Source organism: Toxotes jaculatrix, chromosome 18 (assembly GCF_017976425.1).
Source record: "Toxotes jaculatrix isolate fToxJac2 chromosome 18, fToxJac2.pri, whole genome shotgun sequence".
Taxonomy (NCBI): Eukaryota; Metazoa; Chordata; class Actinopteri; family Toxotidae; genus Toxotes; species Toxotes jaculatrix.
Genome location: NC_054411.1, coordinates 20,752,908 through 20,768,806, shown reverse-complemented (window position 1 = coordinate 20,768,806; position 15,899 = coordinate 20,752,908). Strand labels below are relative to the sequence as shown.

Here is a 15,899-nt window from a genome sequence, read left to right as displayed (position 1 = left end):
ACGGTCAAGGCTTCAGTATGCTACAAGCTAGCTAGGTTACACGATGTATCCAGCCATGTCTAAAGGCAAGAACTGGTTACTGCCAGGTTGAACAGTCTGCTTTTACCTTCCTGCTAGCCTCGTCACACTCTCTGTATCTTTTGTGTTTATGTGTGCTGTGGTGTGTGAATGCTAATATTATTTTTGACACAATGATTCATGCAAATGTGGACATGTGGAAGTGCTTTGTTTGAAGCACACTGAGGCCTTTGGGACACTGTGTTGGCTCCTTCACAGTGACTGTACTGGTCCACCAAGTGTAGTCTTCAGAAAGGAGACATGTCTTTTACCTCCCATGAGTCAAGTGACAGTACTTTTACTTGAGTAAAACACTATAGCATTCATTCAAGGTACATAGCAGGGTGCTGTTGTAGTTAAACAGCCTCCAATGGTCAGAATCCCCAATAGATCACTGTGTACCGACAGCTAAACACACACACAACATTTTTAACGCCTGTGAATATCTTTAAGAAGCTGTAAATGTTGTGAAATGCTTGACCTTTGACCTGTGTCTGACCTCACTTATATAACCAAGTGAGTCTATGGGAAACTCCCACAGCCATGTATGTCAACCACAGATAACTATAAGCAAAAAACATAACATGAAACCAGACGTGGGGGCGGCTGTGCCTCAGGAGGTAGAGCAGGTTGTCCACTAATCAGAGGATCGACCGTTCGATCCTCCAGCTCCCCCTGCGACCCTGACGGATCAAGCGGTGTAGAAAATGGATGGATGGATGGATGGATGGATGGATGCATGGATGGATGGATGAAACCAGACTAATTCTTTGCTTTGCATAGGTTAATTCTTACTCCACTCTGTGTTTATTTCTGTGTTTCTTTGACTTGGTTTGGTCTTGTGCAATTAGCAAAATACTTTGCTCTCTGACAAATGATAACAGGCACAAACAAACATACAGTACATACAACACCTTCCGAAATGTATCCAGGAGGGCAAATACATGTCAATGCAGTAAAATACGATAGAGATTTAAAAAACAACAACAACAATTTGTAATATAAGATATTATCGACAAGAAAAATAAAAATGTTGCTACAATAATGCAACTTAATAAAATATTTGTCAAGTAATAAAGCTATGAAAACTGTGGTTATATTTCTGCTCCAGCATGCACCTCATCGTTTCATACAACACTCCTTAAAGATAAACACCCTGATTTTTTTTTTTGATGATGCCTCCAAATGTTCTGAAATTTCCACCCAGCTCACAGCTGATGTTCTGAAACTCAACAGCAAACTTAAGAGGAAGTTTAGAGGTACAATTGGTGCTATGACAAAAATCAGAAGTGTAGCTTTAACACAATCATTATGTAACATGAGGACCAAATTGTGGTTCTTGCTAAATTTCACTACTACTTCTTGCTCAGTGTTTTGTTTCCCAGGTCATCTTGAATGTTAATGTGAATCAATGTTATTTTCTAAATGAAAAAAACAAAACAAAAAAAACTTGGCACCCTGAAAGATTTTTTTTTTTTTTTTTTTTGCTGTTCATCTCTCTTGCTGGTGCCTGTCTGTCTGTCCATCTGTCCTTCTACCCACTCACGAACGCCTCCCCTGGCCACCTCCAGTCCCGTCGCGGCACCAATTAATCTACCAAAACACATGAACAGACGCGTTAGTTTTGTCTACAGAATTTGTCCAATGCAGCTCACGTCCCAGTTTCCGGTGCACAGTTAAAGGGAAATTCCGGTTCAACTCCCCACAAAGTAATCCAAGATTTTCAGGGCATTGTCTGTCACGTGTGTGAAATACAGGGGGTAAAATATGTAGGTGAACCCTTTGTGCATTACTGGTCATAAAATGTGCTGAATGTGTGTTGAACACACCCATTAATCATTTACAGTGCTGGTGGAAAAACGTAAAAAAGTAAACCCAACAGATTAAATAACTGGTTGAACCTACTTTGGCTGCAATAACATCAAACAAGCTCTACCTGCTGAGGCGGCAGGCATCAAGTTAGCATGACCCACAAAACTCTGAGCGTAAGACTCAGGATGAAAATGACCGGAATTTTCCTTTAATGTAGATTTAATTCAATTTAAGGCACAAATGTAATATAATCTGCTAATGGCCACAGTTCTCGCTCTGCTCAAACAGTATCATACATGATCAGACATTTTCCTTCTCTGTCACTGCCACACAGCGTTCCCCTTAAGCCCTTGTCAGACATGGAGTATTTGGCATTGCTGGCTTCATCTTCCTGTTAAAGCGATGGCGTTTTTTTATTCATTATTCAATCCCTGAAGCTGAATGAAAATCAGAATTCTAAAGACACAGACCTCCAGCCTGATTATTATTGGGGTTTTATGAGGTCTTCTTATTTTTCTCTTGACCGAGACTAACCGATCTATCGTGAGAAGAATGTGCTCAACAACTTAAAACTGCCGCAATCACAGATTTGAACCTGACTCTGATTCTGAAAGGGATCTTTGGTGATAAAATAAAGCTGGACAAGAGAAAGAGAGGACTTAGGAGGGCTAAGGGCTTGGAGAGGACAATGTCACCTTTTTGCATCTTCAACAATTTCTGTCTATTTGTAATGGTGTGTTTCACAGTTACCAGTTACTATGGCCACTGAGTACTTTTTTCACCCTATTTAAAATCAATGACAGTAAAAATGACACTTTAGATCAATGGCCTAAAAATGCCCATAAAGGCTCAAAATCCTCTCTAAAACAGTTTTAACTGAATCGGATCATTACAGTAATCACAAAGCGAGGATTTATTTCAGGGCTGCTGCGTACGACTGATGTAGTTTTAGCGTGGCGTACCTAATAAACCGGCAACCGAGTCAACAATTTATTGCTTATGTTCAATGACAACTTTCTCCTCAACTCTGCTCCCATCTGCAGAGCACCTTGCTGTGTCAGAGTTAGCATGAACTGGTCATGCTGCCTGTACGTTACACCTGTTGTGGGAGGGCTAGCTACAGCTGACAGTTAGCACTTCTGGATGCTCACGGGAGGAAACTCGTTCTCGTCGTCCAGACACACAGGTCCGGCGGCAAACTCGTGTTCTGGAATGACTTCGCCTTTCTTTGCCCCACCATCTTCAGAGTAGCCTGGGTAGGGACAGATGAGGGAGGGAGACAAATAACGGGAAACGACCGACAACATTAATCTGCAGCATAGTATAGTGCATTGTAGTGTATAGTATAGTATAGTATAATGGTGCGTTCAGAGGTTACAGCATAGCCGCAGAGCCTGCATTTTCCCACATCGACTCACAAACAGAGAAGTGTCTATGACTACTAACCAGTGAGGGTCGCAGTGACAGGTCCAGAGGCCGGTAAGGCAGCGGTCGCAGCGTAGGATGGACAGGCCTGTGCTGGCCCTGTGACCTCTGACCCCTCTGACTCTGTTATTTCATCCTGGTCATCGTCATCACCAAAGAGCCTAAAGAGCCGAAGGGAGAAGGAAGGAGCAAATCGAGTTCACATTTGACTGACAGCTTGTTTTCTTGAGTCTTTTTAGTACTAGGCGGTCTTTCCATTTTTAGCCATCCGGACAGCTCTGGAGAGCCACGTGGTGCAGGCTCAGTGGGAAGGTTTGCAAGTTGTGAAAATTCATGATTTATTAATAATGGTAATGGACAACGCTAATGCTAATCAGTTCTTATCCATTCAACCCCTGTAAAACCCTCACCTGTGTTTGTAGGCTAACATACACTCGCCTCCGTCCAGCGGATCCACGTTATAGATGAACAAGTGGCCGTTGGCTGTGGCCACCAGCAGCCGTGGAAGCTTCTGGATCCTGAAACATCAGACTTGAGTTTCCATTAAAGCTGTTTGGGAACAATCGCAGCCATTAACTTTAGTCCAGTCCAACAAGGAGAGGACAGAAGAACAGATTCATTTACACTTTGAGTCCTAACCTAGCATCAAATTCAGTTATCAATCTCTTCAAGTCTAGCTTTCAATATTTTTAAGTAACCAAAGTGTCAGTTTAGACAGAATGTAACAGTGCAGCCCCTCATTCCCGAAAGACTACAGAGAAGCTCACATGGCAAGGGTGCAGACGTTCCTCTGGCCAGACGAGAGCAGGTGAACGGTGGCGAAGGCTCGGTCCTGGCTCATCATGCCAGATACCTGAGCAGGGAGGTAGCTGCTGGCTGCTGAAAACATCTTCCCCATGTAGGCTGTCCAGGTGGCAGCCTCATCCCCTCCGCTGTTTGTGTGCAGGGTAACAAGGCTTCGTTTTAGAACAAGTTCGTCCTAAAGCTTCATTTAGACTTTGAGTGTTTGAAACCGATACAACTGGTGACCAGAGATAAAAAAAATGAAACCCAAGTTGTAAAAATTTGTAGTTTTCCTTAAATATAGAACCCAGTAGGGCACTGATCTACATGTGTATGTTACAGGACCAGTTTGAGTTACAGACATTATGGAGTGATTGGCTGATCCTCATACCTTCAAAGGGCTGTTTGAGGGTTAAGACCTGGTTTTAGGGCTCAGGTTAGAATCTGGTTTAGGGTAATGGCTGGGGTTAGGCAGTTAGTTGTGATGGTTGAGGGTTAAGGTAAAGGACTGGGGAATGTATTAGGTCAAGATAGAAGACAGAAGTACAAGTTTGTTTGTTTGTTTGTTTGTTTGTTTGTTTGTTTGTTTGTTTGTTTGTTTGTTTGTGTGTGTGTGTGTGTGTGGGTACCTTGGTCCCAGTTGTTCCAGTTTAAAGATATGCACCGTCTCTGTGTTGCTGGAAGCACAGAGGAACTGGCCATCAGGGCTGAAGGATAAAGAGCTTATAGTGACGTACCTGCAGACAAACAAACAAACAGACACATAAACACACTCGTATCCACACACACATACACTTAGACTTCCACAAACACTTGAGAAATAATCAATAATTCGAACTGGATAATTAACTTTAACCATCTGTAAACTATTATCTGAGGATTCTGACCACACCAGTCGACTCAGCCCACATCACATGCCCTTTAATAACCATCATCAGTCATCAGGATTTAATAATGGACCGCCTTCTCACAGAGAAACTTTGACATTGATTTATCTGTTGCACAAAGCTGTTCAGTTCTTGATTATCTTAAGTCAGACGTATTTGCTATGAATGAATTCTGAGTAAATGCAAATGACAACCAAGAGGTGAAGGAGGGTGATGTTAGGCGGTGTGTGTAAAACTCTGACCTCTTCATGCCGCGGCGGAACTCAAACAGGCGCAGGCCTTCAGGAATGGAGAACACTCGGATGACGGTGCCCTGTAGAGACGGGCAGACGGACAGAAAAAAAAAATCTAAAATCTTTTTGTCATTTAAATCAAAAGAATGAATTCTGGACCTAGAACACCACCAAATGTTCATGTTTTTAGCTAAAAGGTGGCAGTGGTAGAAAACTTATTCATTCATCCTCTGAGGACCATGAACATCATTAACAGGACCAAAGTGTTGCAGTGACTGCCAGCCTGGGACCAGCTCTTGGTCCATCATCAGGCTAAATATACAGTTCGTCTATCTCAGAGGTACCAGACTTACTCTCTCTGAGGCGCTGGCAAGTTTGGTGGCCGAGGCGTTGAAGGTGAGAGCTGCCACAGGACTGTCGTGAGCTGGGATCATGGTCACTGGGTTCTGAAACGACCAACAGGATGATACAGGAGACAAAAAGAGGGTTATCCCATGTTGATATGATGTTTACGTCACTTAGATAAGAGTCTGGAGGAGAGTTCACACTACTGTGTGTGCATCCAAAGTCTGATATATCTTAGTCCTCGGTGCCACAGAGCTCCACTTTCGTCCAACAACTATTAAAAACATCAGTGAGCCAAATCCAGCTGCTCCTCACTCAACCACCAAGTATGTATTAATACACCCAAGAAAAAAGTCCCTAACAAATGTACTGTTTTCTCTTGTTACAATGTTTGTTACAGGCCTTTTTTCCCATCATGCCCTTGAGCTCTGAAACAGCCGTCCAGCTGATATCAGACCGTCCGACTCTGCTGAGTCATTAAAATCCAAACCTAAAACTCATCCTTATGTCTCAACGTCTCAGTTAATGGCTCACTCTTGGATTGCTTCAGGCCTTGTGCCTGTTATCGTTCTCCAGTATTCCTCTCAGTTTCCGCGAATCCGTTAAACCTACTCTGTACAGTGTGGTCCACGTGGTCCTGCGGCTGGGATCACTCTGAACTTTCTGGAAACCGCTGCGTCTCTCTGTGACCCCCTGTTTGTTTATTGCCTCGAGCACACGAGGGTCTGGGCTGTGTGCCTCTTTGTGCTGTGGACCACTGTCGGCGCCTCTTTCCAGATGTTTTGGATCTGGATCTTCCGAGTCCCAGCCTCCTCTGTGTCTCTCTCCCCCTGTGTGTGTGTGTGTGTGTTTTTATCCCCTTCTCCTCGAAGTGTGAATGATGTGCTTGGTTTTGCCCCTTGTGTGTTTGTGTAGTCTGTCCTCTTTCAAGGTCTTCATGGTAGAGAGGAGGTCGTGTGACTCAGGTCCTATTTGTTAGTGGCTTGCTGTCCTCCCAGATCATAAGTAATCATAGTCGTCCTGTTAGATTATTAAGCCCCTTTAGGCAACTTTGTGATTTATAATACTGGGCTATATACTAAAATTTGATTTGACTTGATTTGAACTCAACATAGCACTGACCTGTACTCACTGGGCTCTAATTTTAGATGTACTACTTTTCTTATGACGTACCCTATTACCCTACTAGAACACTGTGCTCCCAGAACGCAGGCTTACTTGTGGTTCCTAGAGTCCACAAGTAAGACTCTAAGTACAACAGGTGGCAGATCCTTCAGCTCTCAGGCTCCTCTACTGTGCTCCTCTCTCTTATTCTCCATCTCCATCGGTTGTCATTCATGTCCCATTAATATGTTACTGAGTTTCTCCTCTTTCCTGTTGTTTTGCTCTTTCTCTCCTCTCTTCTCTTCTGCTGTTGCTTTCTGCAGGTTCATCTGCCTCCACAGCTGTAGAGTCTGGACCAGACTATTATTAGTATAGTAATATTGTTATTGTTTGTGTCATTATTAGCATTATTAGTGTCTTATTATTTGTAGTCTTGCTATTATAATTATTATTCTGTGTAACCTGCACTGTGCTGTGTTCTCTTTCCCCCTACTCTCTCTCGTTTACTCTCTCACATTAGCAACAACAAGACACAATGTCATAAAGTTGTTTTAAGCCTTTTGGCCCAAACTTTCTGTGCTGTTATGAAGCAGCCTCAGTGGAAGGAGGCATTCTTTGTCTGGCTGAGTTCACATCAGCAGCCCAGCGTGAGGCTGAGCTCTGCTGACACATTTCCAGGTAAAAAGGAACTTGAGATAGTTTGAACATGAGCAGCATCATATAGTTGAGTTGCCAATGGAGAAACAGTGAGAGGTGGTTGCTGTGAGAAAACAACATACTGGAACAAAAAAAAAAAAAAAGACAGCAGTCATTTCACACATGCTGGTTTATCAGACCTTCAGTACTATGTGAGTTTGAGGATGTCTTATCCCAGATCATTCTTTAAAGTGTACTGTATGTTTTAGGGGCATCCTGAGGCCTAGGACACCATCAGTTCTTCAACATCAGACCAATGGCACCTTTCCAAACCAAAGACCAAAAGGGAGCCTCAGGCCACGTTGGAATAAAACCTGCTGGAAATCTAAGGTGTCGCACAAACAGAGCGAACAATGCCAGACAAACAAGGATCAGAACACTGAGCGGGGAGAGGATAAGATGACCTGACATAAAACTGCCTCAGAGAAAACAGTATCACCACCGCCCATGATTCAACTTGTGTTCTGGCAACAGGTTCAGTTTGAGGTGAGAGCTCTTCAATTGAAAAGTACGGACAAATGTTGATGCAAAGCTCACTGTTTATCCTCTGACTTGATGTTTCCAATGTTATAACCAAGTACTGAGGTTTCAGCTTACAGATGCAACTGCTACAGTATCAATATTCTACCATTTTATATTATGTTCAATGCGCTTAGCAAGCTTACTTGCTGCTGTTGCTTTATATTGTCTGATATATATATATATATATATATATATATATATATATATATATATATATATATATATATATATATATATATATATATATATATATTGTCTTCTATAAAGCACAGGATGGCAGATGGTAGCACAGTGTTTGAGGTGCTGCTGTGTTGCTTACCAAATTGTTGGCATCGTACACTATGATCTCCCCAATGGTGGCGCTGCCGGGGTATGCCAGGAAGGAGTTGGAATGATTAATAGAAAGAGCACAGAGACCTGCAGGAGGAGAAAAGATTTCAGTACGGCAAGGAACTCAATCATCACTTTGCGGTCTTTATACTAAGACTGCTAAATCACTCCAAAAGTCCAAAGGAGCAAGAAATCAATACATCTATGTGAACATAGATGTTAAAGATTGTTAAAGAAGTTAATTTGGTATACAATATGGCGATTTGGAGTGGTGTTTGTGTCCACCTGATGAGTGTACGTCCAACATTCACTCACCTTTAAGCTCTGTTTTTGGTCTCTACCAAGTCCTGAGAAAAATATCTGGCTCTTTAGCTGCTAAATCTTGACGTCCACTCAGTTGGCAGTTTATTAAGTACATCCAGCTCACCCAGCAATAAATCCTCCTTTCTGAAGGTTATAATGTTCACTTTTTGTTGAAATTAAAATTGTTAAATGGATAATTTTGCTGTTGTTAGCCTACAGTCATAGGTATAAACAAGGTGGACGCAGCAGAGACAAATCAGTAATCAAAACCCATCAGTGAAAGGACCGCTGAAAGACACAAACAAAGGAGGTGGCACACCAAGATAGGACAGTGTCTGTGTTATCTACTCATGAAGCATGAGTGATGTGATTTATAATGTAATAATTATAATATATAATAATTTATGATGTGGAACACAGCAGCAGCATGATGTAAGTATGAATCGTAGTGTGTCAGTAGAAGAGTTCCTGTCTCTTACCTGAGGGGTTGGACGGAGTGTTAAGCAGAGTCTTGAGCAGCTTCATATCTTTGATGTTGTGGATGTAAATGGACTCTTCAAGGCACACCACAAGTCTCTGCAAGACACGGTGGTCCCTTTCGGTCATTCACTCTTTGTTATAACACATAAAACTCCTCACCTTCAACCCACGGATGTGTGTAACATCAGAGAAGAGCGAGGAAGAGCAGTGTCTTATAACCTAGCAATTTGAATTTTCTAGCCTAAATAATGGAATCCTTCTCAGTGACCTGCTTTGAGGTTGAGATGCAGGTCAGATTCAGTCAGGCTGGCGCAGAACACTGCATAGTCCTTAGAGGCTGCGTGCTGTTTATAGCCATGGGAAGTCTTTGTTTAGGGATGGAGTAAAGCTAATCAACTTTGTATGTTGAACACTGGAAAAATATTCCAGCTTGTCCTCGGCTGTATTGAACCCTGAAAGGAAACATCTGCTTCTGATGTCACTGGGCACAGCTGTTTACATGCTCCAAGTCGGTGGTGATGTACCAAAGTGCTTCACATGAAAAAAAATCTCCTTTGTTGGAAATGAAGGGGTGAAATGGTTTGCTACGTACTGGCATGCAAGCTTGTGAGTCAGCTTGTGTCAGCTCTGCGACTAAGCGGAGACAGCGGGTTAGAAGGGCACTGGTTTATTTTAGTTTAGTTTACCGTAATTTCCAGACTATAAGCCGCTACTTTTTTCACACGCTTTGAACCCTGCGGCTTAAACTATGATTTAATTAAAAGGCAATTATTTAATTAAAAGTTAAAAAAATCTTTTGGTGTACCATCTTTCTGTGTAAATATATGATGTTACAATGTAGACACCTGTGGCTTGTAGACAAGTTAAATTTAGTGGGTGCGGCTTATATTCAGGTGCGCTCAATAGTCCGGAAATGGCGGTAGTTCTAATGGTCAGGATTTAGAGAGTAGATTTAGAATTGCATTGGAAAAAGGACTTGTCTCTGTACTGCATTTGACACTACTAACCACCAGATCTTATTACAGAGAACGGACAATACCGGAACGGACCGTACTAAGCTAATTTACATCCTTCTTATCAGATGGATTTTAGTTTGTACATGTTAATAATGAATATTCCATGTACACAAACGTTAGACATGGAGTTTCACAAGGCTCTGTACTTGAACCAATTCTATTCAACTTATAAATGCTTCCTTTAGGCGATATTATTAGGAAACACTTCATAAACTTTAATTATTATGCAGATGATACTCAATTATATGTATCAGTGAAACCAATCAGAGAGGTAAACTTCAAGCATGGCTGAGGAGGGTCATGAAGCTGGCTGATGCATGCTGATCCATACAGACAGACCCCAGATGTAGGTTTAGCCTGTGTCAAGATGTCGATCTGAATGGGGTATAAGATGCTATGCTGAGTGTGTGAGTTATTCACATTCCGTGTCTGTAGGTGTGAAACAGGATTGTTCACCTGTCTGTTGAGCTTGACCGCAAGGATGTTGTTCGGGTAACTGTAGTTGCAGATCTCCGTGCCCTTCTTGAAGTGGTAGATGTTCATTCGCTGCGGCGTGGCGGCGCTCACCACGACTACCAGACTGCTGGAGAAGAGACGCTCCACGATGTAGACATCTGGAGTCTCTGCTGGGGAAGAAACAGGGGGCAGACAGACAGGCAGTGATGGGGGACGCAGCTTTTGTTCCTCTAGTGTTTACAGATATGATGGTTATCTCATTACTGGTATATTCTGGAAGGAGGTGGAAAGGGAAGTGAATGAGTCAGGGGCCGCAAAGACCATCATCACCAGCACAGTTGGCACAAGCCCAGACCTGGATGTGGCACAAAAGAGGCACATGCCAAGTTGAGGGCCACATGTATGTTTACAGAGCCCAGAGCTAAAAGTATGGAACAGACGTTACTATTCCTCTGTAATTATGGTCCAATGAATGTTAAAATCTGCCCAGAGTAACCATGACAACTAGGCATAGGCAGGGCTAGCATAAAGAGAAGCTGCTATAAAAGTCATTTGTTAAGAGGCACGTAAGGCTTTTCATGTGGGTGGTTAAAACAGAAAAAGGTAATGGTGTGTGTCATACAGGGTTTTCCTGAAGCAGCCTCCCTTTATATACTCAACGTCAGCTAAACTATGTCCTGATGGAAACCCTGAATGAGCATTAATATCGTGTCCTAATGGGTGTCCACTCCAGTCGAATGGTGCTATTTTCCTTTTTGGACTGAGGCTGATGTTATTAACAGTCACTTCAAACTGAGGTTCTGGCCAATGGGTCCCAACGGGAATGGGCCCCAATGATTGTCTCTGATATGTCCTACAATATGTCCTACGATCTTATTTGTCCTATGGTTGACTTAAATAATGAACCACGCTATCATACCAATCAACAGTGTTGTCAGTGATAAATCTTCCCAACATATCAGGTTAACATAAACCAGATCCCATGTGCTGATTCCTGACTTTGCAGACTACAGCTCATAGACACCCTTTCTGAGGGAACTCTCCTCTTCTTCTTTGCCACGAGAGGCTGCTGCCAACACGACACGAGCACCTTGTAATTACAGCGTGGTCTCGTCTAAGCATCCAGCTGCTAAAACCCTGAAACGTCCCAGTGACGTGTGAGTGGCAGAGCTCTCGATGGTCTCGCAGTTAATCACTGCCTCTGTTTACACGCACAGAGAATTCCCTTCCTCACCCGGTTATTCGCGGGGACTTAGTTGCGTGTCTGTGTCAATTCATCATAATTGGCTTCCTCCCACATCAAAACGGTGAATCACCGTCCAAAAATGCTGAGCACATTTGGGAAAGTTGGCAGCATTTCAGCTCACCAGAGCTGTAAGAGTATTCCAAGGAATGTTTTCTACCCGTTTGTCACGTGAGATGTAATGAGCGAAGGTCAATGATCCACCAGAGACGCACGGATGATTCTGGTGCTCGTGCTTGTGGCCGTTTCAGAGTGTGTATAAACAGGACAGATTACAGAACCGGGAACTGATGGATCAGCAGCATCTGTTTATTGACCTTCACATTCAGATGTACTCTCACTGATGCAGACCGAAGAATCAGATACTCACCACTCTCATGGATGCAGTCCAGTTTTTCCACCATGGTCAGAGAAAACAGCTTGTAGCCGGTCTTTGTTCCCAAAGCCAGTGACCTGCACAGACACACACACACTTAGCAGGCAAGGAATGAATCTATGTCTACACACTCTGGTTGGAAAATACAGGGAAAATCTGACATGACAGGATGTAAGGTGACTTGGGGCCACATTCAGTTGCGCATCATCACTCCATCTTCCCTGTTCCTTTTAATAGGGAGCCGCCTAGTGGTGAAACTTACCATGAAAAAGAGCTGAGGGGAAGAGGGATCAGAAGAGTTTGTCATCAAACAGTTCTGAAAATAAGTTAAAGTAGGTTGCTGGTGATGTTATCACATGACCTAAGAATGGAATTTCAGTCACGTGGGAGCATGTAACTCTTGGTGAGGGAGGCTGTGACACATGGTCAAAATGTATGAACGAGGTTAGTAAGTTAAAGGAGCACTCCACAGAGTTTACTCATCATGAGAAGTGAGGACTTTTCCGAAGTCTGAATAAATATCCCATGATGTCCTCAGGTTTCTCTCAACCTGACCCGCATTTCTTCTACAGGAAGGACGCATAAAAGGTGGAGTAGGGTTTGAGAGAAGTGGGTATATAGATGGCAAAGAGGAAGATGTTGTTCTGTTGCATTATGGGAAACGGAGGCTTGATAAACAGTGTGTCTGAGCAGACAAAAACATGGAGCCCCATAAAAATGAACATGAGACTGTAATGGGTCTGGGAGTGGAAATTTTCCACATTTTTTGCTGGGAATTATGGTCATGCCAGGGGCAAATGTTCTGTATTCTTGTTGGAAAGGAGGAAAAAAAACGCGGAAGGATATTTAATGCTCTAGCTTCATCTAAATTGGAACCAAATGTCCCTTTGTTTAGTAGCCACCTGTCGCCTGAGTATTTTGGGATTTCTTCCTCAATTCAAAGGCAGACAAAGGCGAACATTTTAAATGGAAAGGAGCACACACACACAGATGGTTCCTAGCAGGGCAGCTACAGTTACTGTCTCCAATGCAGAACCAGGCTTTGTTTCACCCTCTGTGACTATACCTATTTGAAAAAGTCAAGTATTTAATGTAGTTTGACGTCATGTGGCGTGACACGGGGTGGCATCGTGCGCCGCAGTTTCATACAAGGTGACGCAACTGGTCGCACTGTGATGTCATAATCACAACCTGACACAATGGTGGCACAATGGGGCCATGATGTGGCACAAAGGGGGGGGACACGGTATGACGAGATGTGATGTGACTTGGTGTGACCGGACAGTGTTGGTCCAGTATGTGGGAAGAAAAAGAAGAAGAAATGTGAGACACACAGCGCTTATTACATGTTCATCTCATGTCTTGTCAAACGAGCTAACTGACTCCTCCTCTGACCCGCTCATATAACCTTACAGTGAACATGTTGACTCAGCTAACAACTGTAGCGTAAACAGAGGATGTTCAACCTGTTTGAGACACCACTCATTTTCTTAATGACCACTTGTCTCTTCATTCCCTGCTGTGGGGACTGAGCATTCCTCTCCTGTCTCATCCTGCTTCTTAACAGGAGGAAACCTGCAGAACTGCAGAGAAAAGACAGCGTATTTTCAAATTTCATGTTCAGAATGGATTGTGTGACATCTCTGATCTCCTGCCTGTTCTGTAAAATAAAGAGATGCTGGAGCCAAAGCATTAAAGATCGTGAGTCTGCATTCTTCCGCTGTCTGAAAATTCTTACTGCCACATGGGCCGGAGATGGATTTGCTGAGCGAGGGCGAGTTAGCACATACTCAGACAGACAGAAGACATTTGAATACATGTTAAACTTATCAGCACTTTAACAAAATGAGCAGGTGTCAGAGACAGGCCTGTGTGTACGACATCCCTGATTAATGTGCAACGAGTGGAGCTTATTAAACATAAAGTTTAACAACCGATGGCTCCAGTGTTTCTGTTTTTTTTCACGATGTGCTGAGAATAGACCTGACTTGATGCTTAGTGCGTGCAGCAGTCTGCCGTCACTTGCAGTGTAAAACTCTAGGCGAAATGAGTTACACCCTTTGAATTCAAGGAACTGAGAACCCTCTATCACAACAGCTGAGCTGCTATTACAGCCAACAACAGAGCACACTATGGTTACACTTGGCAACTCCCAGCAGGGCTGTGAATAAAAGGGGCTATTCCAGCAAAACTTACCTAACTCCATATAAAGCTAGGGATTTGTGGGTGACAGATTTCGATTTGTGGGGGCCAGTCCTGACCTTTTAGGCCCTAATTTGGTTCAATCTTGAAAACCATTGAGCCTTGATAATGTCAGACCCTTTGTGCTTGGTCAGTCACGCTCCAAGGACTGGTTAAAAACTGAGATATCCCTTTATTAATATGCTATTGAAGCCCATTATGAGGACACTCCGGTTTTTTTTGTTTGTTTGTTTTTAACTCACACTTTCAGTTAAAAGTTTGAAGCCAAAACCAAAGATTACTCCGATGACATCACTGTGACATCATCCGGGTTGTTTTCCTAAAACTTCGGAAAGCTCCTCCAGCAGACAGTATACAGCTATTTCTATGTGCTCAATGACTCTCCTCATGATGAGAAACTGATATGCATTGGGTAAAATTGGTGGACTGCCCCTTTAACTGTATGACTGTGAGGTAGGGTGTTGTGGAAATGATTTTTTTTTTAATACACTGTTTTGTTCCAAGTGTCTAAAAGCATAGCTTTAGGGCAAAGGTGCGCGTTTGTCTAATCTGAGGCAGGAACCCAGCAGGATGAGTCCTCTGACGACTCGACCGCTCGTTACCCGCCTGCTTGCTTGCTTACGTGGAGTCTTGGTTGAAAGAGGCGCAGCCAAACCGGAGCCCCGGTCCGTCCGGTCCACCAGGCCCGCCGGCTCCCTCTCCGGTCTCCATCCCGATTCCCAGCGACCTCCTTCCCTCCCTCCGCCCTGGATTGGAGGCCTGGGATCGGCTGCACCTCTTCGCTGGATGTCGGCGGAAGACGGCTCCAATTTGGAAGAAAATGTAGACCAGGTGACGTGGAAGTGAGCGCGCGAGGCAGAGGTGTTGGTTTTCACCGCCAGAAATGAATTATGATAATGTTTCAGTGCGGTTATTTCAGAGGTCGGTTATTCGAAGCCTGCAGGAAAAGAAGAGAGGAAAAAAAAAAAACAGAAGCAAAACAAGAACAGCTGACGGCGCGACGTCACGCCTCCGCCTCTCACGATTGGCTGATAGTGAAACCGTGTTGTCCAGGGCCTCTATTTTGATTGGTCAGTTGTGCCGTAGTGCGTTTTTATTGGCGGAGTGGGCTTTGTTTGTGTCTGTCCATTCATGTGATGTAGTAATACAGGAAAAAAAAAAAAGAGAGAGAGAGAGAGAGAGAGAGAGAGAGAGAGAGAGAGAGAGAGAGAGGGAGAACACATCATATTTAGCCTTTAAGAATTTTAGGTTTCGTACACACATCGTATGAAGAATTAAAATTTAAAATTTTAACGAAGTTCAGCAGAGTTTCATGGATCATTATATGCCGAATATATCCGGAGACCCCACTGATTATAGATAATGTCTTTCTTTATGTTGTTAATGTGCACATACTGGCGTATACGCACGACAACTGTAAGTTTCAGACTTTTTAAATGCAGTTTTGAATGTACCTCTCTGTTAAGAGGTATTAAGAAGTATTAAGAAGTTAGGGGGCTCTAAGTCCTGTTGTCTTGTATTGCAGGTGTCATGTCTTCAAATCCCTATAAAACAACAGTTGTTTGGCCTTTTCTCCAGTGCTATTCTGACAAAGATCCTGAGGAGGGCAGTAGTGAGAGGTTTGAGTAG

The 15,899-nt window shown here is 43.2% G+C and overlaps 1 protein-coding gene across 2 annotated transcripts; it reads right to left on the bottom strand.

Annotated features, from left to right (window-relative positions):
* Positions 1 to 836: 836 nt before the first annotated feature.
* On the bottom strand, positions 837 to 15,211 carry wipi1 (WD repeat domain, phosphoinositide interacting 1). 2 transcript variants are annotated; one of them, XM_041061762.1, is made up of 13 exons: positions 14,893 to 15,211; positions 12,063 to 12,145; positions 10,450 to 10,619; positions 8,977 to 9,073; positions 8,184 to 8,281; positions 5,551 to 5,643; positions 5,207 to 5,277; positions 4,707 to 4,814; positions 4,062 to 4,226; positions 3,705 to 3,812; positions 3,316 to 3,455; positions 3,021 to 3,121; positions 837 to 1,650 (listed from the first exon to the last, which is right to left on the bottom strand). In XM_041061762.1, the coding sequence occupies exons 1-13, from the start codon at positions 14,979 to 14,981 to the stop codon at positions 1,600 to 1,602; spliced, it is 1,374 nt and encodes a 457-aa protein (XP_040917696.1). In that variant the 5' UTR covers positions 14,982 to 15,211; the 3' UTR covers positions 837 to 1,599. The 2 variants fall into 2 exon arrangements, with proteins under 2 accessions (XP_040917696.1, XP_040917698.1); XM_041061764.1 differs by having other exon boundaries at positions 10,450 to 10,616.
* Between the last annotated feature and the right edge of the window lie 688 nt (positions 15,212 to 15,899).